Source organism: Carcharhinus amblyrhynchos, chromosome 13 (genome assembly GCF_965287045.1).
Source record: "Carcharhinus amblyrhynchos chromosome 13, sCarAmb.v2.hapA, whole genome shotgun sequence".
NCBI lineage: Eukaryota > Metazoa > Chordata > Chondrichthyes > Carcharhiniformes > Carcharhinidae > Carcharhinus > Carcharhinus amblyrhynchos.
Window position 1 is genome coordinate 54,941,794 of NC_137336.1, and position 22,570 is coordinate 54,964,363.

Below are 22,570 nucleotides of genomic sequence, written 5' to 3' on the forward strand. Positions count from 1 at the left end.
GAGACAGGGGTAGGAGAGTGGAATTAGTAGAGTTTGTAGAGGTGCATGCACACAAAGGAACAAATAGCATCCCTCTGTACTGCAACCAACCTACAATTCCACTTCAATCTTACTCCATTCTTGACTAACAGCAGTTGCATTGAGCCTGCAAGTAAACATGGACTAAAACACATACATAAATATTTCCAAAGAGCTCCAGCACAACTAGGTCAGAAAATAATCAAGTTTGTGGTACATATTAAAAGGCTATGCAAGCTGCAGACAATATTCTGAAAACCTAACCCCGAGGACTAACTTGTGGCTGGAATACTGGGAACCAAATGCAGAGACTTCTTCCACCTGGCTGCTGAACATGCCATGTGCCAAACAAACTCCACACTGACCTGAGAAATAGCCACACAAGAAGAACAGACTCTAATCCGAGGGTTATTCACCCTGGAAACTAAACTGCCTATGAAAAATGAAGCCTTCATTTTTCTTAACAAGATGATAGTGAAATTTATTTTTGAAAATGTTAATTAAACTCTTGTATCGTATACATATTTAGAATTATACAATGCAAAAATCCAAATATCTTGAATATGAAGTTGTTCAAGACTATATTCAAAACCAATGGAAAGTGTAATTTTTTTTCTCACCTTCCCCAAAAATGTTGACTTCAGGAAAAGATTCTATGAAGTCCAAAGAGTGCATGACCTTCCTACGAATTTCATTCATCCAAATTGAACAAATCGATACACCAAGTTACAATTCACTTCTCTTTCCCCTCTCCAGAAAGAGGAATTTTCAGTTGTGCACAATAATACATCAGGACCTACGTGTTTTGTGTTAGAGGAAGTGAAGGCCTTCGTGGCTGCCATCAACCGCATCTGGTTCAACCTATTGCAACAGGAATGTAGTCATTTTCCTCTATCATGTACACCTTTAAATGCTGGTCTCAGGAATATCAGATTAAAAGAGCTAGCATATAGAGAATTAAACTGAATTTAAAGAGCGAGCTTGCCATCAAATCAACATTCCTCTTCCCCAACTTCCCACTTGTCGGTGAACACCACTTGTCAAAACCCACAGGGTTATAAGTTCGTACCTTTCTGGTCTACAATGGGTGCACAAGAAATCTCTAAATAACAAGCACACATATCTTCATCAAGTTATTGTATTTATCTTTCAAAAGAAAGACAATTCACATACATAATTTAAAAAAGGATGCCAAAAAGACTCAGCTGGCATAGTACAAACCTACATCATTTTCATAGTTAACAATTTACACCATTCTGTTGTTGTTAAAGCTGGCTAATGCCAGGAAATCATATAAAACAAACAGTTTTTGGTTTGAAGTAGATAAAAATGTTCTCATTACAATATAAAATAAAGGTACATATAATAGAACAAAAAAAATACAATTTAAACAGACAATTAATGACAAATCAATATGGTAAGATGTCACATCTTGGAAACTGCAAGGAACTACTTAGAATTAGGCTTGGATATCATGACCCATTAGTGAAACTATTTCAGTAGATGGGTGTCACTTCCCCAAACATTTGTGTTGCAAGTTTGAGAAAGACTTCACACCATAAAATAGATTTTCATGTTCTCAGGTACATTCCTCTACTAATGACATTATTCTGAAGTAAAATTTATATTTCAAATTAAACTTTTTTCCTGCAAGGTTAGTAAGGTGTGAAAATTATACACCAACCTATATGTTCATATCTTGACAATGTAAAGGTGAGCTAAGATTGAAAACGAGGGCCACCTGATACAGGCTAAACTGTTTTTTTTAATAGTAATATTCATTAGAGTATATTAAAAGAAAATTACAAATGTAACAAGCAAACTCCCTCAAAAAAGATAGATTAAGGCTGTAGTAAAAACAGGTCACATAACCAAGTCACAGGATTTAAAAAACAAACCAAATCAAGTATAATAAATGCCAAGTTAGAGTGATGCTGGTGTGCATACCCTGGCAATGTGACAAATATGAACTGTTGACAGCACTGAAAAGTAGAGGATGAAATGAGTCATCTGTTACAATGCAAATCCAACCACAGTCACTAATACACAACAAAAGTATTCATTCAGTTTCCATCACATTGGTGACGACTTTATTTAATCTTCACATAAAATGAACTTTACAACGATTATAGCCGATTTATTTTACCAAGAGTTATTGAAGTAGATAAAAACACTTGAATATAAAGTTTTTTTGTCAGTCTGTAATGTGCAGATGTGCATCACTCTGCACCCAACACCACTATGCACAAGATATTTACAACGTGGTTTCTAAACACACATATAAAGTTTATTGTAAATGATCAATTTCCATTCAAGTTTGAAACTGACCATGATATGAAAGTGGATCGGCCACTACGGGTTTTTATTTATATATATATGTATTTATGCGTGTGTATATTTTTTATATATATATATAAATAAGTCACCACTACACACTCCAATATGGTGGTGTAGTAGGAAGCCTTTAACTTACAGTATAACACACTGCAAAATGTGGTCTTTTCCATGACATACGGAAGATACCAACCAGCTGGTTGTCACCATTAATTTCAGCAGTTAATACTTACTCGCCATGAAGATACTACATGGCCCATATCTCTTCCTTTCTTTCTGGCAATTGCAATCTTATACTTGGCCGGGATGTGGCAGCAACTCAAGGAACAGGATTAATTAAAAAGTAGAATATAGCCAAGATCATCAGATTAAAAGCGTGCTCAAATGTTGACAGACAAATGCAGCACTTGTACTGAATGCAATTCAAATGGGCTTGTAATCAAAGTATCCGATCAATGTGCAAGATCATTGTGCAATTAATTTACTGGATGAGAGCAGTACTGCACCACAACTGATTGGATGATCTCACAAACTGAAGGTGGACTCTATTACCCCGATGCGGTCATTCAAAACGGTAGCTGCAACTTTTCCTTTAAAAAATGTCGCTTTTTCATATTTGCTTATCATTTCCAACCACAGTACATTGGCAACATTTGATTTTCAGATCATAACCAAGCTATTTGCGATTAATGCTGGCACTCAATGCGACAGATAACAGTCATCAGAAATTTGCTCTCCAAATGGATTGACAACCCACATTGGTTTGGTGCCAAAAGTAGCTTTTAATAAAAAGATTGTCATCAAAATAAGAAACGTGCACTTTTGAGTTGGTACTGTAATTAAGGGAAAGACAGTTTTTATATGGGATAAAATGCTGAAGTAAGGCTTTCAATTTAAGTATATGACCCTGACCAATAATGGGCACATTGCACAGTTAGTTAGTGCTATTATCTGCAAGCCTTTTTTTTTTACAGCATACTATTTGGGCTCTCCATTAACTACTGTCAACAATATTGCTGGGTAATATACCTAAAGGCCAACAAAAAAAGTCAGAACATTTTCCTTCAAAGTTAATTTGAAATGCTAGTTTAATTGGGACCATAGCAATTTCCATCCTCATCACTATTCAATTTCATCAGAGATCATAATGAGGCTCATTTATGCTTAGTCAGGAAAACAGGTGGCAAACTTTAACCAAGATGTCAGTTTTGAAAGTAACGATAGAATCTTTTCTCACCGCCCCCTTTATTTACTTGTAATTCTACAAATACACACGTCTGAGTTTTAGGGTTGGGAAGATAATTTGTGATAATTAAAAAGCACTTATTTTCACAGTTTATTACAAAAAACCTAAAGGTATTGACTGTTGACTTTGGCTGTATCACTGAATCATGTAGCAGATGACCATTACATCTACTGGCCATCTTTATAGTCCTTCTCACTAAACATTTCCAAGATGGCACTTACCATACACTTCTTGCCACAGGGGACTAGGCAAAACTACATTTACGGCAGTGCAAAATTTAAGTAGTGAATTTTATTTGATCTTTATGCTGGCCGATTTTGCTTATACTTAAAAGTACAACATTCTCCTAAAAGTCAATCCCATAATAGCTCACAGGTACAAGAGATACATTTCAATCCCTTTCATAAGTGCCATGAAACTTGCCTGCCTTGTCTTATTGTCTATTTGACAGACAAAAATAAAATCCTACTTCACATTTCATCTGAATCTTCCCCAAAAAAACATTTAGGAAAAATCAATTATCCGTCTATAAAATTGTGTTATTGGTTTCTACTGAAATTCAGATTTGTTCCACTGGTGTTAGAACTATTGACAAACATTTTCTCACAATGACCATAAAGCGCAATAAACCAACCCAAGAGATAATTGTGCCACCCAGTTAGAAATATGCACTTCTTCTGGCTAAGGCACTGGTTGTGGATGACATCACAGCAAGTTGTTTATACATCACAGCAAATTGCTTTGAGTTGGGAGAGCAGGCCAATACCCATTACAGTAAGGAATGTGTTAACTGCAAGACAATTCCAGTTTCCATTAGGCAGGAGTGTGGTGTCATCTTCAATGAGCTGTATTTGGGCCCTTTTTCAGACTAAAATTAGACCAGTTTACAGAGACCTTCGGCCTTGTCTGCTTGGCAGAATCGAGGCAAAACCTACAAACGGAAAGAAAATGGAAGTGTCAGAGCATAATGGAAGACTACTGTCAAGTCACAGCGGTTTTGTTATATGAAAGTGATGTTCACAAATAGATTTCTCTAACAGCACAGCTTTATTTCCCACTTAAATAGACAAAAAGTTAGAGCTTGGCAGTTTTCAACCAAAACAAGGATGAAAGTAACATCCCAAATGAAGTGAAAAACTTCAACCATGAAATCATTTACAATGCTTCTCCTTTTTTGTTAAATGCTTCCATTGTAACTAAAATGTTTCCTTGAAAATTTGACCAATTCTATTTCCTCCAAAGACGTGGTTTCCCTCTGGAATCAGAGTCGAATTGTGGGGTAAAATTCAAAAAGTTGTTGGCATGGCCATCATTACAATGATGCAGAAGTGCCAGCAACTTCAGGAGTGCATCGCATGGAAACCTCAAAGCTGTGGTGGGTCATTCTGTGCTGCTCCAAATTTAACTCTGCGATGAAACAGGGAATGGCAATGGCATGAATTTGGAGTAGTTGCTCACTTAAAGCCAACTATTTGAATGCTGGTGTTTTGAGGTGGAAAGAGCCACCTCTGTCAATATGCAAATATTTAATAAGGATTGGTTTAGGAAAGATGACATCAACTTTCAAAATGGCTGAGTTGAGATTTGACAACGCTCCTCAAATTTACCCAACATTTTAACATCATCCTGAATAGTTATCTGACTTTTTAATTAATTTTAAATGTTTTTTTAAAAACATGATTCGGATATCATTTATGTGACTAAAATATTTGTTGAAATTTTTGTGTTCATTGTTAAGTCACTTTAAATTACTGCCTGCACACAAGTAGTGTTGTAAAAATGACTGTAACTTAAACAACTTAAAGCATTTTTTTGGGTGTGCTAACAGCTCCAGTCAGTATGAGATGGCTTCTAGCCATGTGCTCTACTGTTTATTTCATTTTACAGTACATGGCAGAGCTGGCCAGGACCCAACTCCTGAGGGAATCCTCCTATCGTTCAGGGAAATTCTCATCAGGGGTATAGTAGTAAGTTAGTTTGAACCTTTAGACAAAGATCAAGGGTGAGTGCCAACACTTGGCGGGGGAAGGGTAGGCGAGCAAGTTGGGGGGGGCAAACAATCGAACGAGGGGGGGCGGGGAGGGCAAACGAGTGAGTGGGCGAGGGGGGCCGGGGGGAGGGCAAACGAGCGGGCGAGGGGGGCCGGGGTGGGGAGGGCAAACGAGCGAGCGGGCGGGGGGGGGCGCAAATGAGCAAGCGAGGGAGGCCAAACGAGCGAGGGGTCCAAGGGGTGGGCAAGCGAGGGGGGCAAGGGGAGGGCAAGCAAGCAAGTGGGGCAAGGGGAAAGGAAGAAGAAAGTAAAAACCAAATTCAGAGTGAGACTGAACAAGTTAGAGTTCAAGCCAAAATAACAAAGGGCCAGTGAACAGCTGAAGGATGAGGGGGGAAGAAAGTGAAAAGGCAATTGCAGAGCTTTTTCTTTTCTGTAAGCAAGATTACAAGATACCAACTAAGAATATTCAGATTAGCTGGATATTTCTGTTAATTAGGAAAGCAGAAAAAGAATTTTTCCTTTCTCACATAAAGAACACTGATCAAATTTGTTCCTGTCCCAATCTCTGTTTAATTGTTGGACACATCAGTTTTTCCTCTCTTTACTTGCCTTTTAAAATGTTCCACCTCACGGTCCGTCTCATCCATCTCCACACTGTCAAGATCAATGTCTTTGGGGAGGAACACATCATCTATAAATCAAAGAAAAAAAGCTACTCAGTAAGAATGTGCAATTCAAATGTTGAATGAACTCAATAATAAAACATCATCAACTGGTCATCTGACTAGTCAAACATGTACTCGTTAAATTCACCAAAATTCAACAAATTATAACATTCCTATCATCCTGGAGATGTTTCAGAGGACATGACAGTAGAAGCAGCTGGAGTGTTCACAGAATTATTTTACATCACTCTGATGCCAATATGTGAAGTCTGCTTCTTCAGCGTACACATTTGTTAATCTTGTCACTAAAACAGCCAACTGTGAAATCACTGATGTACAAGAGGTTGGATTTTATGAAAAGTACACAAACGAAAAAGTTAAAGACAGTCATTTTATTGGTGACCCCTTACCACTGTGTTTGGTTTTTGGAGTACCAGAGGAAGCCAGCACATTGTCTTGACCTTCAGCACATTCATCAGTTCTCAGTACTAAGGATATTAAAACAGGACAAAATTACTTACAGGAAAATATCACTGATATCCACTTCATGAAATCATGACAATGTACTTGTAACATTCTACTCTGGTTATTTCCCTGTACCCATCACCTTTAAAGACTGGCTGGGGGTGGGCCCATAACTCCACAAATGTAATGGTTGTTTAGAGAACAAAGGTAGTTTTAAGAAAGTTAGATGTGCGTTGATAAATATTAGAAATAAGGAATAGTTTTAAATGTGTTTAGTGTTTATGTGCCTAGAAGGGTAAAACCTATAGTTAGGTTCATGTTTGGATAAAGATGTTTCTGTGTGTAGAAATTGGTTAAATTCCAATGATGTTTCCATTGTACTTTTCAAAGGACTACGGTATGAAAAATAAACCAACCAACAGTGGTTGCTTAGCAACTGGGGCCTTTTAAAGCATGAAAGCTTTTAAGTTTCAGTTGAATTTGTGGACAGTTAGAGACAGGACCCTTAAGAGTGGACCTCTCTCAACTCTGCCAGAGGGTGAACAGAACAATGGAGTTGTAAAGATACAAATTTCCTCAGAAACAAGGTACAATCCAGATAAACACTCTGTCCCAATTCCCTGGTTAAGACACCAGAAGTTAAGAGAACAGAGGCCAGGGTATTGTTCAAATGACTTCAAGGAAGAGTAACCAAAGTGTTCTGAGTTAGAGAAAATTGCAGTAATTAAATATAAAGTGGGATAGCGGACTTGAGATAGATGAAATGTTTGATGTCATTTTAATTGTCTGGGAATCAAGAGTTAAAGCATTTGTGAACGGTTTGGATAGCAGTCATGACAAGGAAATCCCAAAGCAGTTAGTGTAAAATCCGAGACAGGATTCGCTGTTAAAAGTGGAGAAGCTTTATTTAAAAGTGGCATTTGGAAAACATGGACTGGATTTCGGAATGCAAACCGCTAAGGGACGCATGTCCTTGGAAGTGGAGTTTGGAAACTCTCGCGTGACAATCACCTGGGGGATCCTGAGGAGAAATCCACCAATACTGACTTGGGTTCAGCGTGGAGTTTATATTTGACGAAAATGTGGCGATGCAACTACGGATGGACAATAAATGCTGGCCAGCCAGCTTTGCTCTTGTCCCACAAATGAATTAAAAAAAGACTACTGATTCTCAACCTCCCCTAGTACCTATCCTGACCTCCTGACTAGCCCACTAAACCCACGTCCCATAAATGGCACCAAGATTGGGGGAACGGCAAATTGTGCGGAGGGTGTGGAGAGTCTGCAGAAGGATCTAGATAGGCTGGGCGAATGGGCCAGGAAATGGCAAATGGAATTTAATGTTGGCAAGTGTGAGGTGGTCCACTTTGGTAGGAAGGACTATTACTTACGGGGCGAAAAACTGCAGCAGGCGACGGTGCAGAGGGACCTCGAGGTCCTTGTGCATGAGTCGCAAAAACCCAGCTTGCAGGTGCAGCAGGTGGTCAGGAAGGCGAATGGGATGCTGGCCTTCATAGCGAGGGGGATTGAATATAAAAGTAGGGAGGTCTTGCTGCAGCTGTATAGGGCATTGGTGAGGCCGCAGCTGGAGTACTGTGTGCAGTTTTGGGCGCCGCACCTGCGCAAAGATATTTTGGCCTTGGAGGGAGTGCAGAGGAGGTTTACTAGGCTGATACCGGAGTTGAGGGGGTTGAGCTATGAGGAGAGGCTGAATAAACTAGGCTTGTACTCGTTAGAGTTTAGAAGAATGAGGGGAGATCTCATTGAGACGTATAAGATGATGAATGGGATGGATAGGATAGAGGTGGAGAGACTCTTCCCGCTCAAAAAAGACAGTAGGACTAGGGGGCACAGCCTCAAGATAAAAGGGGGGCGGTTTAGAACGGAGTTGAGGAGGAACTTCTTCACTCAAAGGGTGGTGAATCTCTGGAATTCTCTGCCCGTTGAAGTGGTGGAGGCTGCCTCGCTAAATATTTTTAAGACGCGGGTTGATGGGTTTTTGATAAGAGAGGGGATTAAGGGTTATGGGGAGAGGGCGGGAAAGTGGAACTGAGCCGCGACAGATCAGCCATGATCTCATTGAATGGCGGGGCAGGCTCAAAGGGCTAGATGGCCTACTCCTGCTCCTATTTCTTATGTTCTTATAGGCCAGTCACTTTAATCTCAGTGGTTGGAAAGCTTTTAGATTTGTTTCATTTAATTCTTTTGAGGAACGGATCATTGATGAGGATAACATGGTTGGTCTAGGATGCATGGAGTTCCAAAAGGCATTTAATAAAATGCCACATAGTAGACTCACCCACAGAATAAAACAAAAAAAAAGTGGCAGCAACGGCACAAAGTTGGTTGAGTAATAGATGATCTCCTTCTCGACCGTAACCATTCTATTCTTTATAGAATCCATACAGTGCAGAAAGAGGCTGTTGGGCCCATCGAGTTTGCATCAACCACAATCCCACCCAGGCTCAATCCCCTTAACCACATGTATTTACCCTTACTCATCACCTGACACTATGGGGCAATTTATCAAGGTCAACCTAACCTGCACATTTTTGGACTGTGGGAAGAAACCACAGCACACAAAGGAAAGCCATGCAGACAAGGGGAGAATGTGCAAACTCCACACAGTCACCCAAGACCTGATATAAACTCAGGTCCCTGGAACTGAGGTAGCATACTAACCACTGTGCCACCTTGCCGCCCAATGGCTACTACATACACCAAAATCTGCATCCCTTGAACTTGAAGAATTTAAAACAAGGGAATATTAGACATAGCTCCTGGAATGAGAGCGAGAAACTATTTTGCTAGGAACAAGGAAGCAAGCAAATGATTGATCAAATTAGCAGCAACCTTAATTGAGATTGTAGATAAACATAATTATATTTTTGCTGTCTAACTAATTAAGCACTATTCCATTGTGTGTTTGCCACATTGCAACTTTTGACTGTAAAATAAGGTTTTACTCCATTCCACTAAACCTTGTGCAATATATTAGATATCAAAACTGATTTTGTTCAAGCATTTCTTAAATTCACACACAAAAAGTATAACGTTGCAAATGCTAGAAATTGAAAACAAAAGTTGTAGATGCTCAGCAGGTCATGTAGCATCTGCCAGAAACTTATTTCCATTTGGAATGAAAGTGGCAATGCCGAAGATTTATCCATAACATTTGAATTCTTCCTCATCATCTTTTGGATGAGGTATTAAACTGAGTCTCCATCTTAACACTGAAGGAGACATAAAAGATCCCATAGCATTATTCTAAAGAGAACAGAATATGTATCAACGTCGCATAGAACAGATTATGATCATTATGACATTGCTGATTGTGGGAACTACCTGCCATGCTTCCTACCATACAATCATGACCACATTAAAAGGTACTTTATTGGCTGCTGTGATGGTACTGTGCTACTTTGCTATATTGTCTATTTACGGTAGGGTAGGGTTACTTTAAGAGGCGATGTTTTGTTACATGCCTGATAAGCATGCAGCAGATGCAAAGAATGCAAGCTAATAATTCATTTTAGCTAGGAATGTGCTACTTTGTAGAGTTAATGGACCCTTTGTTTATTTAGGTTCGATCACATGGTTAATAGGAGAAGCTAAGCTTACAGGGAAGAAATACTGTTTCAGTTTCATTTTAAAATACAAGCATTTGCTGCCTGGACAGTGTGTCTCTGTCTCTCTCTGAGACCTCCAGAGCTGGTAACCTAAGTCACAATAACTATGTTTGTGTTTTGATAACTAGTTTTAAAGAGTGTTTAAGTCTACAAGAGAAATATTTCTCGAATTGGAACTCATATTGATAGATTAGCAATTGCAACTTGTATCCTGTCATGTTTAAGTATTGTTCAATTGTCGAAGCTTAAGCTCATTTATTTTTTGTAATGAAACTATATTAAATAAAGTTTTTTTTTGATAAACCATTCCAGTTTGTCAGAACTGCGCTGGGATTGAAATGTTTTATCCTCAAAATAAGTTGTTGATGTCTAGTCTGGCTTCATAATATACCTTGGGACAGCTGATCTGGTACTAACACTGCAAAGCACTTTGTGATGTCCTGAAGTCATAAAAGGTGCTATACAAATGCAACCTTGTCTGTCTTTCTGACTATATGCTCTTCAGTCTTGTAAAATCTTACCTACACAATAAAACCAGCGTTCATGATTTAGTCTTTAAAAATATGCAGCAGCACTTGCTTGACACCCACGAGGGGCAAAACATGATTAGGTAAAAGTCCAACAGGTTTATTTGGGATCACAAGCTTTCGAAGCGCTGCTCCTTCATCAGGTGATGACTCTGACAAAAAGGACTACTTAATGAAGGAACAGCACTCCGAAAGCTCGTGATTCCAAATAAACCTGCTGGACTTTAACCTGGTGTTGTGAGACTTCTTACTGTGCCCACCCCAGTCCAATACCGGCATCTCCACATCATGATTGGTTAACACAGTAATTCATTAGACAAACTGGACTCATTTCATAACAAAAGGTAACAAAAGTCTATTTTTCTTTCCTCTAAATTTAATATCTACATCTCAATGGAAACTTCCCTAAAAACTATCTTCTAATCATGTGTCAAACAATACAGCGGCTCTTTTAGAGGAATTTAAGTACTGGGAGGATCCACACATGATTTCAGCAAGTTTTAGATTTTCAGTCCCAAGTCTGAGACACGACCTGAAGTTTCTTTGGCAGTGGAGTATTTGAATAGTTATTTATTTTACATTTTTTCTTTAGTGCCACACACAGATCTTTTGCCAGCACTTATCAGTGAAGTGGCTCCCTGGTAAAGACAGACTTTTGTATTCAACTGAACTACATCATTTCCACACACTTGGATAAAATGGTTTAGCCATGTGGAAGTTGAGGGTGAATCTGGGTTATTCTCTTGCTTTTATTCAATGCAGCAGCCAGATAGTCCCACAGATGTCCAAGGCTGGGCTCCCGGGCCAGGCCAGGCCAGGCCTCGTGGCTGCTCTCCTTCCTGTCCCTATTTGCCCTCCTTCTAACACCTTCAGTTTGTGAAGCTACACTAATTGACAGAACTACAAAGGCAATAAGAAGGATCTCAGACCACAATCAGCATACATAAAGGTAGCATTATCTCTCATAGCCACTTGGGTATAATCTAACAGATCAACACAGGCATTCAAGTACTACACTAGCTGTTACATTCCTGCCAAACTACTGCTCTAAAAGACCTTAACCACAGTAATGCAAGTAGAAAAATGATATTTAGCGATTCAGCTGAAAAAAGGGGTACACCATCAAATTACTTGTCTCATTGAAGTATGTGATGTTGCTGAAAAGGTTGGAAACCAACGCATTAAACTCTTTTCTTACAGGTTTAAAGGCCGGATTGTTTTCATTTTATTATTCTCCAGGGATAATCAGGTTACGCATTTTGGATACTTGGCTCCCTTTATATCCTTTATCTTTTTCATTAGCTACCAATGCTAGCTGCTTCCACCGAATAGCTTTCTTCCAGCAATGTACATATTTCTGCTTCACTATTTAAATATAGTGAAGGTGTCATTATGACATAGTTACTTCAAACATCTTCCACACAGGCAAAGGTTCAACAGTTAGCCATATCTTGAAAACATTAAACAATAAAGAATTCCCCAAGTTAACTTACCAACACAGTTGTTGGTCTTGTCTTGTTTCTTCTTTTTTCCTTTCTTGTTCTTGCCTTTTGACTGAGACATGTCAGTTGTCATTTGTTGTTCTTCTTTGACTCCCCTAGTTTCAGAGCCTTCTACCTTCTCAGTACTTGAAGATTTAGTGCTACATTTTCTGTCTTCACCAGTTTCAGAGTTGCCAAGAACACTGATTCCCTTCCACTTGCCTTGCCTGGACTCATCGCATTTGGCCGTCATGGTCTTTGAAGTCTCTGTTGGCTTGCCATCCAGATTCTGGTTTGTCTTGTGTTTGGAAGTAGGTGCATGCTGTTTGGAACCTTGTACTTTGGAAGCTGAAGGGTGTTCATGTTCTTTTCTTGAAACCACGGTTTTGCCCTTGGTTTCCTCAGAGGTCTGTTGCTTGGACTGTCTTGGTTGTTTCCCATTTCTTGATGTTTGTTGCGTTACTTTTGACTCTGAAGCTGGTTTGTGCAGTATTACTGCACCAGTGTCCCCTACTCGTAGTGTGGAAATATTTTCAGCCTTTGAAGGTAATGAACAGCTGCCCTTTGATTTCTTTCCCAAAGAGTTTTCCAGTAAAACCATATCAGAGCCATTGTGCTCTTGATTTGTAATGACCGCATGCTTATTTCCATTCAACAGATGATTTTGCACAATCCCTGGTGTTGTTAAGGACAAGTTCAAATTGAGTTTCTGATGGTCTATTATTCTGGTTTCTTCTTTGTCCATGATGCCATTGCTCTCTATCAGTAAGCCCTTCTCCACAGAGGTCAGCTCTGAAAAGTCATCCTTGGGCAGATCACATAGACTGAAGTTTGCTTTGATGGAATCTCGGATTCTGTCTTTAAGCTGTTCCAATCTAGTGGTTAAGATGCTGCTCACTCGTTGCAATTCTACCTGGTGCCACAGCTCTTGCTGATTCAGTTTCTCTTCTATATCATCTTGAATATGCTGGTTGAGCTTTGAAACTTTCTCCTCTATATCATCTTGGACATGCTGATTGAATATCAAGACTTTCTCCTCTATGCCCTCTTGAATATGTTGATTTATCACAGAAACTTTCTCCAGATCCTGAATATGCATTGTAGATGGACATGGTTTCTCTGGTCTTTGATCAAAAACCTCTGAACGGGCTTTCTCCTGCTAGAACACAAAAATAGATGAAACATTAAAGTCAAGCCTGCATCTTGTATCAGTTGCACAATTAAAATTAGGTGTGAACTTGCAGAGTAGGTTGGAATTTCAACAGGTACTAAATGTAAACATAATAATTTGTAGAAGTGCCCATTTAATTGTGGAGGACTCCCAGCTCAAAATAACAAATGGCACTTATATAGCATTGTTAACATGGGAAGATCATTCAAGATGTTTCCTAAGAGCTGTAAGGAAAGTCTTTATTGAGCCAAAGTGAGCAACTGGGAAAGACAATCAAGCACTTGGTCAAAGAGTTGCATTTTTAGATCTTAAAGGGGTGGTAAGGGATGTAGACAGCTTCAGAAGAAAAATCTAAAGTGAAACCTAGGTTTACTAAAAGCACTGTTGCCAAAGGTTGGACAAGGACAGGTATGTGCATGTGTGGCAGAATCTTACAATTTGGGATTGGAGGTTTGGTGCAGATGAAGTTTTAGAGTTAGATGAGATTATAGAACGAAAAACACTATGGAGAAATATAGAAACATGAAACATTTAAATTTGAGGCATGTGGAACCAAGAGCTAATGAGGAGCATTGTGGGAGTGATAATACTATACAGACAATAGAATTTTCAGCAAGCTAAACATTTTATATTTTTATTACAGAAAACAAAATCTGAATCTGGTTCCTAAGTATTATTTTATCATGCGAGAATTCCAAAGGAATCAAGACTACTTTCAAAGTTATAATAGCCTTGTGTGCAGCTAGGTATAATGAATCAAGTCTCATTGAGAACAGAACATGTCAATGTTTACATGAAATGAAAAACAATTTAATTCACTGAATTCAAGACAGGAGTGAAATGGCAATAAAACTGTGCTTAAAACATAACACCAGCAGTATTACTTTTGCAGTCCACTCCTGACTATTCAGTCAATTTTTTGATTCTAAAAAGGGAAGAACTCAATAAATTTAAATAAAGGAATTTTTAATTAAGAGTTGACTACGTTCATTAGAACTGTTGCAATCTCAAACCAGCAAGTCCTGACTCTTACTTAATCAATAAATTGGGTTGGATGACAGACGTAGCAGCAAACCTTATTTGTTCCTCATCGAACTTGAAACAAACCCAGGCTACAGGATGAAAACTCAAAGGTATCAATTTCTTGGCAAGACTTAGTTTAAAGTAACTGTCATAGGATTGCTAGTGGAATAAACGTCGACCAACACCAACTTGCAGCGCCTACTGGTACAAACTAGCTAACGTAGCGAAGTTATCCACGTGCATCCCACAATAAAAAAAATCCAAAGGATACACAAACTGGATTCTTTGTTGTACGCAACAACCAAACATCTCTTTTTGAAGCTCCTCTTACGTAGTTGACAAAACAAAATCACAAAGCGTACCTTTTTCTGCTTGTGCCGTGCCCGTTTGGCTGCTTTGGCACTGTTGACTGGTTTCTGCTCTGAGCTGTTAATGTAGTTTAACAGATCTTCCACATTCCTTTCATCCACGGGTGGTTCCCGGATGGATCCATTGCTTGATTTTTGCGGAAGCTCCTCCTTGCGTTTCGTCAACCGCGTCCTTAGCTTCTCCCGGATTTCAGTGTAATTTCTACTCGTCGGAGCTGCAGGAGGCTTAAACAGAATTGTAAATGTAATTATTTTGTAACATGAAAACATATCGTTACAGCTAACTGCCAGTGTAGCCAAGTTTAGCATGCGTCTTGATTTTTGAAATGGGTTTCAAAATGGAACTGCATACGTTGAAGCTTTTAATTCTTTAAAACTCATATTGTGGTTGCAATTTTATATGGGCCATAACTTCCATTCAGTGGCATAAAGTCCTGGCTCGCTGGAATTACAACAGCGTAAAGAGCGCTGGAATCTCTTGTCAAAATCTCTGCCAGTTGGAGCTGCTTGGGACCTGCAGCCAAAGAGTCCCAGAAGGCCACAGCACAGAACACAACCAAGAAGGCCACATCTTTTTCAGTTCTGACTGCCAGAAAGCCTGTAGGTTTAAAGAGCCAAGTAAAACTGGCAAGGAGAAATATGGGCAGGGAGAAATGTGTCCAGCTAGGTGAATGGAACTTGGTGAGAGGAGCCTGGTTGCAGTGGGTGGGTGGGGAGGAGCCTCAGTCTGATTGTTTAAAATGGTTATTTCATTTGATTTATTATCACATATATTAGTATAGCGAAAAGTATTGTTTCTTGCATTCTATATAAACAAAGCATACTGTACATAGAGAAGGAAAGGAGAAAGTGCAAAACGTCATGTTAGTCATAGCTAAAGTGTACAGAAAGATCAACTTTACACGAGGTAGGTGCATTCAAAAGTTTGATGGCAGCATGGAAGAAGCTGTTCTTGAGTCAGTTGGTACGTGTCCTCAGATTTTTGTATCTTTTTCCCAATGGAAGAAGGTGGAAGACAGTATGTCCGGGGTGGGTGAGGCCCTTGGTTTTGTTGCTTTTCTGAGGCATCGGGAAATGCAGATACAGTCAGTCAATGGGTGGCAGTCTGGTTTGAGTGATGGACTGGGCTTCATTCATGACACTTTGTATTTTTTTGCTGTCTTGGACAGAACAGGAGCCATACCACGCTGTGATACAACCAGAAAGAATGCTTTCTATGGTGAATCAGTAAAAGTTGCTGAGGATCAAAGCGGACATGCAAAATTTTCTTAGCCTCCTGCTAAAGTGGAGGTGTTGTGGACTTTCTTATATGTAGCATCGTCATGGAGAGACCAGGACAGGTTGTTGGTGATCTGGACATCTAGAAACTTGAAGCTCTCGACCATTTCTACTTCTTCCCTGTTGATGTAAGACAGAGGCATGCCCTACACTACGCTTCCTGAAGTTGATGACAATCTCCTTCATTTTGTCGACATTGAGGGAGAGATTGTCATTGCACCTGTTTCAGATTTTCTCTCTCTGCCCGTCTCATCATTGTTTGAGATCCAACCCACTAAGGTGGTATCATCAACAAACATGAAAATCGAGTTATGCTGAAGTTAGTAGCGTTTTTATTCCTTTTAACTCTTTCAAAAGTAACCATTGGTATAAAACTGGCAGAGCCATCTGAAGTTTTGAGATTTAAGTCACTTTGTCGGATGGTTCCTAGCATAGCACAATTATCCAGATGAAGTTAGACCTTCTGGACCATGGCTAAGTAAACCCTTAGCTGCGAACTTGCAAGAGGGATTTCCCTGTGCATCTTTGGAGATCTCCCAAATCCGACACTGGGGAACCAGGAAGCTATGGATCTATGTTTTTTCTCTTTCCTCTCCCAGTTAATAAGCTCAATGCTTTCAGCACCAACCATTCTAAACACGCACTTGGATGATGTCAATCTCACACACCACACAAATTCTAACTCTGTCCGTGGATCTAATCCATCTTCTTCCAAACAGTGCTTCAGTAGTTCTACTTTTATCACAGCATCATTACAATCAAATATCAAAGGAAGGTTTGGAGAAAACTGTGGATTTGCCCAGTAGAATCTAGTATGTCAATCATAAGACTTAGATAATTATCAAATCATGTATGCTTGAAAGTTGCAAAAGAATCGTACAAAATAGCTATTGCAAATATACAATTCTGAAACGTCTGTGACATTTGAACTTCTTGGTCCAAGTGAAATATCTCCAACGTGGTGTCTTTCGGATCTAAAGGTTATCCTAAAATGCTTCAGACTCTGCATAAAACGTTCTGTAAATAAATTCAATTCAGCTAAAAAAAAATGTACAATATTATCTTTCTAATTAGGTTGCACTCACCGGCCCATGACCAAAGAACTCGCAATAACAGCAATCACAGTATTTCCCTTCTTTCTGATTGGCAGTGTGAGATGTACATGAACTGTGCTCTGAACAGCTATCGTCTTCTTCCAGACTTTCATCTGCATTGTGCATCTGTGTGGGGCTGTAGGCAGTTTCATTTGTGCACAGGCGACTCTTGCACGACTGGTCCCTAGGTGAAGCAAGAAACCAAGTTTTAAAATAAAGAAAATTGCAATCACAGCAGTATTTGCATCACCAGCAAACTCTACAAGGATCAATGATTTTAATTTCTAACAAATTCTCCAAAAAGAATGCATCAGTTATCCTGACTTCAACATACAATTGCACAGCCAAACAGCACCATTTATATTTGTTACGTTCACTATTCTTTTAAAGACTTCTCAGACACAGAATTACAGAATCCCTACAGTGCAGGAGTCCATTCAGCCTATTGAGTCTGCGCTGACTCACCAAAAGAGCGTCATACTCAGACCACCATCCATCATTAATCTTTGCTTCCTGTCACTGGGCCAATTTTGGATCAAACCTGCCACTTTCCCCTGTATCCTATGAGATCTCACTTTTCTGACCAGTCAGTCATGTGGGACCTTGTCAAATGCCTTCACTGAAATCCATGCAAACAATATCCTCATCAATCTCAATGTTACTTGCTCAAAAAACTCTTATTAGGTTTTGTTAGTTTGTATATTTTCCCCTTTTTCAGGCGTTAGCACTTTTCTTAATGGTCAGACTAATAGATTAAAACCTTGCTGCTACAACAGCACCACCTAGAGGCAGCAAATGGACACAACTGAAATACTATTTAAATCTGCAACATTCCCACTTAAAATAATGTATTGTTTAAAAAGTATTACTGCACAGTACACAAACACAGTAGCAAGGTTCCAGATGTTTTGGAGTGCAAAAAGTGTTCAAAATCCTTAAGGCACTGAAAATGCAGTTTTAAATTAACTTGGGAGGAAATTATGCAAAAAAAAGCAAAGAGGCTGACAAAATCAGACAGAAGTGAATATTGTTGCAGACAGCAGAGGAGGTTGGAATTTCTATACGGAAGGCTCAGAGGTTTTTGGAAGCATTTTGATTAAATGTTTGAAACTCAGGCAAGCTTCTCACATGAATAGCAACGCAGATTAAATTAATCATTGAGAAGACAGAGATGATTATAAACATTGGTATTGTGAAAGTGTACTAATAGCTCCTCTAATAAATATGGAAATGTCTTAATATTAAAGAAAGCAATTATGTTTGACATGGTGTTTAACCATGGCCTGGTCGCAAATGCTTTAATCATATGTATTCCACTCGCTGATTGCAACAGATGCCTAACTCTTGTTATGTTGAGCATGTTATTGTTCCATTATTAGGTGCTGTTCAAGATAAGCACTTAAGATGGAGACTTAGGTGCTTAGTTCATCCTTAAATTCAGAGGGATAGAAGAAAAGTCCTTCACTTCTGTTTTGCCAATGATTATTTCAAACTGGAGCATCCACTCACTCTAACTGCAACATCTAATGTTTACAGTTGTACAAGACATCACAGGACACAAACACTAACCTGCAGATGCCATTGCCTGGAGCAGCCGGGTTTGGTGAGGCGGTTACTGGGCAAGCTCCATTATAGTGGCTGGTACAAATAGGGGAAGCTGCTGTAGTCTTTGGGAAAGAAGATAACCCATTATTAGAAATATGAGGGCTAGCACTTGGAGGCACTGGAGTCACAAGCACACCTGTAGAAACACCAGCAGAGGTTTTCGAAATCAAGGACACATCTGGAGGTGCAGTAGTTGCCACAGCAACTGCAGAAGTCTTGGGTATATGAGGCAGAACTTGTGGGATACCAGATGTCATAGATGGCCTCCGATTTGAATTTGTGGAGGTTACAGTGTTGTGTGGCATGGTGCATGAGGTTGCAGAAGCTGCATGTCCATGTTGATGAATGGAAACCGATGGCTCATTGTTAACTTGAGAAGGAGATTTTGGTGCCGTTAGCGGATGCTGATGCGAGGACAGGCCAGTGGGACTGTTAGGAGGTGCTGCTAGGACAGAGTACCTGTGATCTTCTGAGCAATGGAATTCTCCGCCTGGAAGACAAAACCCTGTAGGTTATACAAAGGGTGCAGCCTGAACATCAGTTTAACTCAAGAATTGTAACACCCAATTTAGTCAAAATTGCTGATTTTGAATCTGTATTTACATTGATGTTGGTGCACATTACAGAATTAAAAGAAATTAGCAATGTCCGTGAACATACAAAACTAGATGGAAAACAAGCATGGAAATCACAAAATTCAAATGCATACTAGTGCATGATGTTTTTCAAATGGGGTAATCAGGAATAACACATCCAAAAATTGATCTCCCATTTTAATCCCTATTATGAACTGCGACGTCCATATTTTTGATTTTATGTCAAATATATTTCTGACATAAATCAACAGTAGCACGTGGTTAGCACTGCTGCTTCACAGCTCCAGGGACCTGGATTAAATTCCTGGCTTGGATCAGTGTCTGTGTGGAGTTTGCACATTCTCCTCGTATCCGCGTGGATTTCCTCCGGGTGCTCCCATAGTCCAAAAATATGCCAGTTAGGTTGATTAAGGGGCAATTTTAGCACAGCCAGTGTCCTGAGATGTGTAGGTTAGAAGGATTAGTGGGTAAAATATATAGGGATATGGGGTAGGGCCTGGGTGGGATTGTGGTCAGTGCAGACTCGATGGGCCGAATGGCCTCTTTCTGTGCTGTAGGGTTTCTATGATATTTCCCTCAAAGTCTAGGATTCGATATCACAGAATTACAGAATGGCTACACAGCACCGGAGGCCGCCATCTGGCTCACTGTATCTCTTCCAGCACTCTGATGAAGCAATCTACTTAGTGCCGTCTTCTCCCTATAGCCCTGCACATTCCTCTTTTCCAGAAAACAATCTAATTTCCTCTTGAATGCCTCAAATTATCCTGCCTCCACCACACTTAAGGCACTGAACTCCAGAACCCAATTACTTGCTGTGCAAAATTGATTTTCTTCATGCTTGCACTGCTTCTTTTCCCAACCCTCCCTTTAACTCTTTCTTCCCCCTTTGTTTCCCTTCCCTTTTTCTCAATTTTACTTCTCTCCCAATTATCGCCACCCTTCCCCCATATCGTCATCTGTCACAGATTACTTGCCCTCTGTTTCAACTTCTCTGCCATTTAGCCATTTATACCTTTTATTCTATGGACTGCCATTAGCACCTCTTAGCCCTTCCCCTCGTTTTTGTGGCTGTGACTCATCATTCATTTCCTCACCCTTCAATATGAATAACCCCCACTTTCTATGCCTTTTACCTTTGACAAAGGGTCATCTGGACTCAAAACATCAGCTCTTTTCTCTCCTTATAGGTGTTGCCAGACTACTGAAATTTGCCAGCATTTCCTCTTTTGCCCTAAACATGTGTCCTCTTATTTTCTACACATGAGAATAGTTTCTTCATCTTCTTTCTTCCTTATCCAGACCCTTTATGACTTTGTACACCTCCATCAAATCCCCGCTCAACTTCTTTCCTGGGGGATACAGTCCCAACCTCTGCAGCTTATCTGCATAACTGACGTTTTTCACCTCCAGAATCACTTACATGAATATTTTCTGCACTCTCCAATGCCTCTACACCTTTCAAAGTGTGATGGCCAGAACTGGACACCATACTTCAGTTGAGGCTAAACCAACATTTTCTACAAGTTTAACATAACCTCCTTGCTTTTGCACTCTATACTTATTAATAAAGTCTGGGATACTGTATGCTTTATTAGCTATTCTCTCAACTTGTCCTACTACCTTCCTTTACTTATGCACATAAATACCCAGGTCCCTCTGATCTTGCATCCACTTTAGAACTGCACCCTTAATTTTATATTGTTTCTTCACATTCTTCCTACCAAAATGAATCACTTAATACTTCTCTGCATTAAATTTCACCTGGTACTTACCCAACAATTCCACCAATCTGTCCATGTACTTTTGACGTCTTACACTATCCTTTCAGTTCACAGTGCTCCCAAATTTCTTATAATCATGTTTTGAAATTGAGCCATGTACACCATCGTCAAAGTTATTAGTGTGTGTGCCTGGAGAACAGATCTGAACACAAAAGTATGGGGAACTCCACGACATATCGTCTTCCAATCTGAAAAATATCCATTAACTGCTACTGTCCACTTCCTGTCACTCAGCCAATTCTGTATCCATGCGTCTACTGCTCCTTTTATTCCATGAGCTACAACTTTTCTCAAGTCTGTTGTGTGGCACTTAATCAAATGCCTTTTGGAAGTCCACGTACACCACATCAACAGCATTACCCACATCACTCTGTATTACCTCTTCAGAAAACTCCAGTAACTTGTTAAACATGAGCTGCCTGTAACAAGTCCATGCTGACTTTCCTTAATTCATCTGCATTTGCCTACATGACTATTAATTTTGCTTCAAATTACTGTTCCTTCCCCAGTGCTTCCCCATCACTGAGGTTAAACTAACTGGCCTATGGTAGCTAGGTTAATCTTTTCATCTTTTTTAAACAAGAGTGCAACCTTTACAAATTCATTCGTCCTCTGACACGATCCTTGAGCCGAAGGAAGACTGGAAAATCAGTGCGTCTGCAATTTCTACTTTCATTTCCCTCAGTATCTTTGGATGTGTCTTATCCAGTCCTGGTGCCTTATCAAGTTTAAGTAGATGGTCTACTCAATTCCAATTTATCAATTTCAAACCTTTCAAGTGTTTGAATGACCTCCTCTTTCAGCATGACACACAAGATAAATTGGACAATTGAAAACTCATAATACTATATTGTTTCAAATGAAGTAGGGAAAGCCCTACGCTGCAGTAAAAATGGGCAAACTCGCAAACGAGCTCACTATTGCTAAGCTCGCAAACCATCTTATACAATTCCCTTGTCGATGGCAATCTGCAAGAATTCAGAAGTAATGTGTACAGTTCCACCCAATGGTAATATTTTTGAAGGGGGTGAACCTGAAATTTGTGGACTAGAATTTTGCATTTACAAGCAGATTCATGGTACCTGTATTTTCCCAAAGAAAGAATATACAATGCATCACTGATATCATGCACAATATTTATAAAAGCAACCTTTAATTTCATTTTAAAATGAGTTTCACTGTACCTTTGATCTGTTCCAACTCCAGGACAGAATGCATTAAACAAGGTAGCCGATTGCAACGTAATAGGGCATCAACAAATACCATTCGACAGGACTCCGGTAAAGAGTTTAC

The 22,570-nt window shown here is 39.6% G+C and overlaps 1 protein-coding gene across 3 annotated transcripts in view; it reads right to left on the reverse strand.

The window, feature by feature from the left end:
* Nucleotides 1-1,146: 1,146 nt before the first annotated feature.
* Nucleotides 1,147-22,570, reverse strand: part of fam193b (family with sequence similarity 193 member B) — a 102,110-nt gene continuing 80,686 nt past the window's right edge. For 2 of the 3 annotated variants that reach the window (XM_080201702.1, XM_080201700.1), the window contains 7 exons: nucleotides 18,862-19,387; nucleotides 17,284-17,476; nucleotides 14,915-15,145; nucleotides 12,371-13,517; nucleotides 6,667-6,744; nucleotides 6,201-6,282; nucleotides 1,147-4,529 (listed from right to left, as the gene is read on the reverse strand). In XM_080201702.1, coding sequence (XP_080057828.1) covers nucleotides 4,436-4,529; nucleotides 6,201-6,282; nucleotides 6,667-6,744; nucleotides 12,371-13,517; nucleotides 14,915-15,145; nucleotides 17,284-17,476; nucleotides 18,862-19,387 — 2,351 coding nt within the window. In that variant the 3' untranslated portion in view covers nucleotides 1,147-4,435. The remainder of the gene's footprint in view (nucleotides 4,530-6,200; nucleotides 6,283-6,666; nucleotides 6,745-12,370; nucleotides 13,518-14,914; nucleotides 15,146-17,283; nucleotides 17,477-18,861; nucleotides 19,388-22,570) is intronic. The other variant, XM_080201701.1, reaches the window with a different exon arrangement.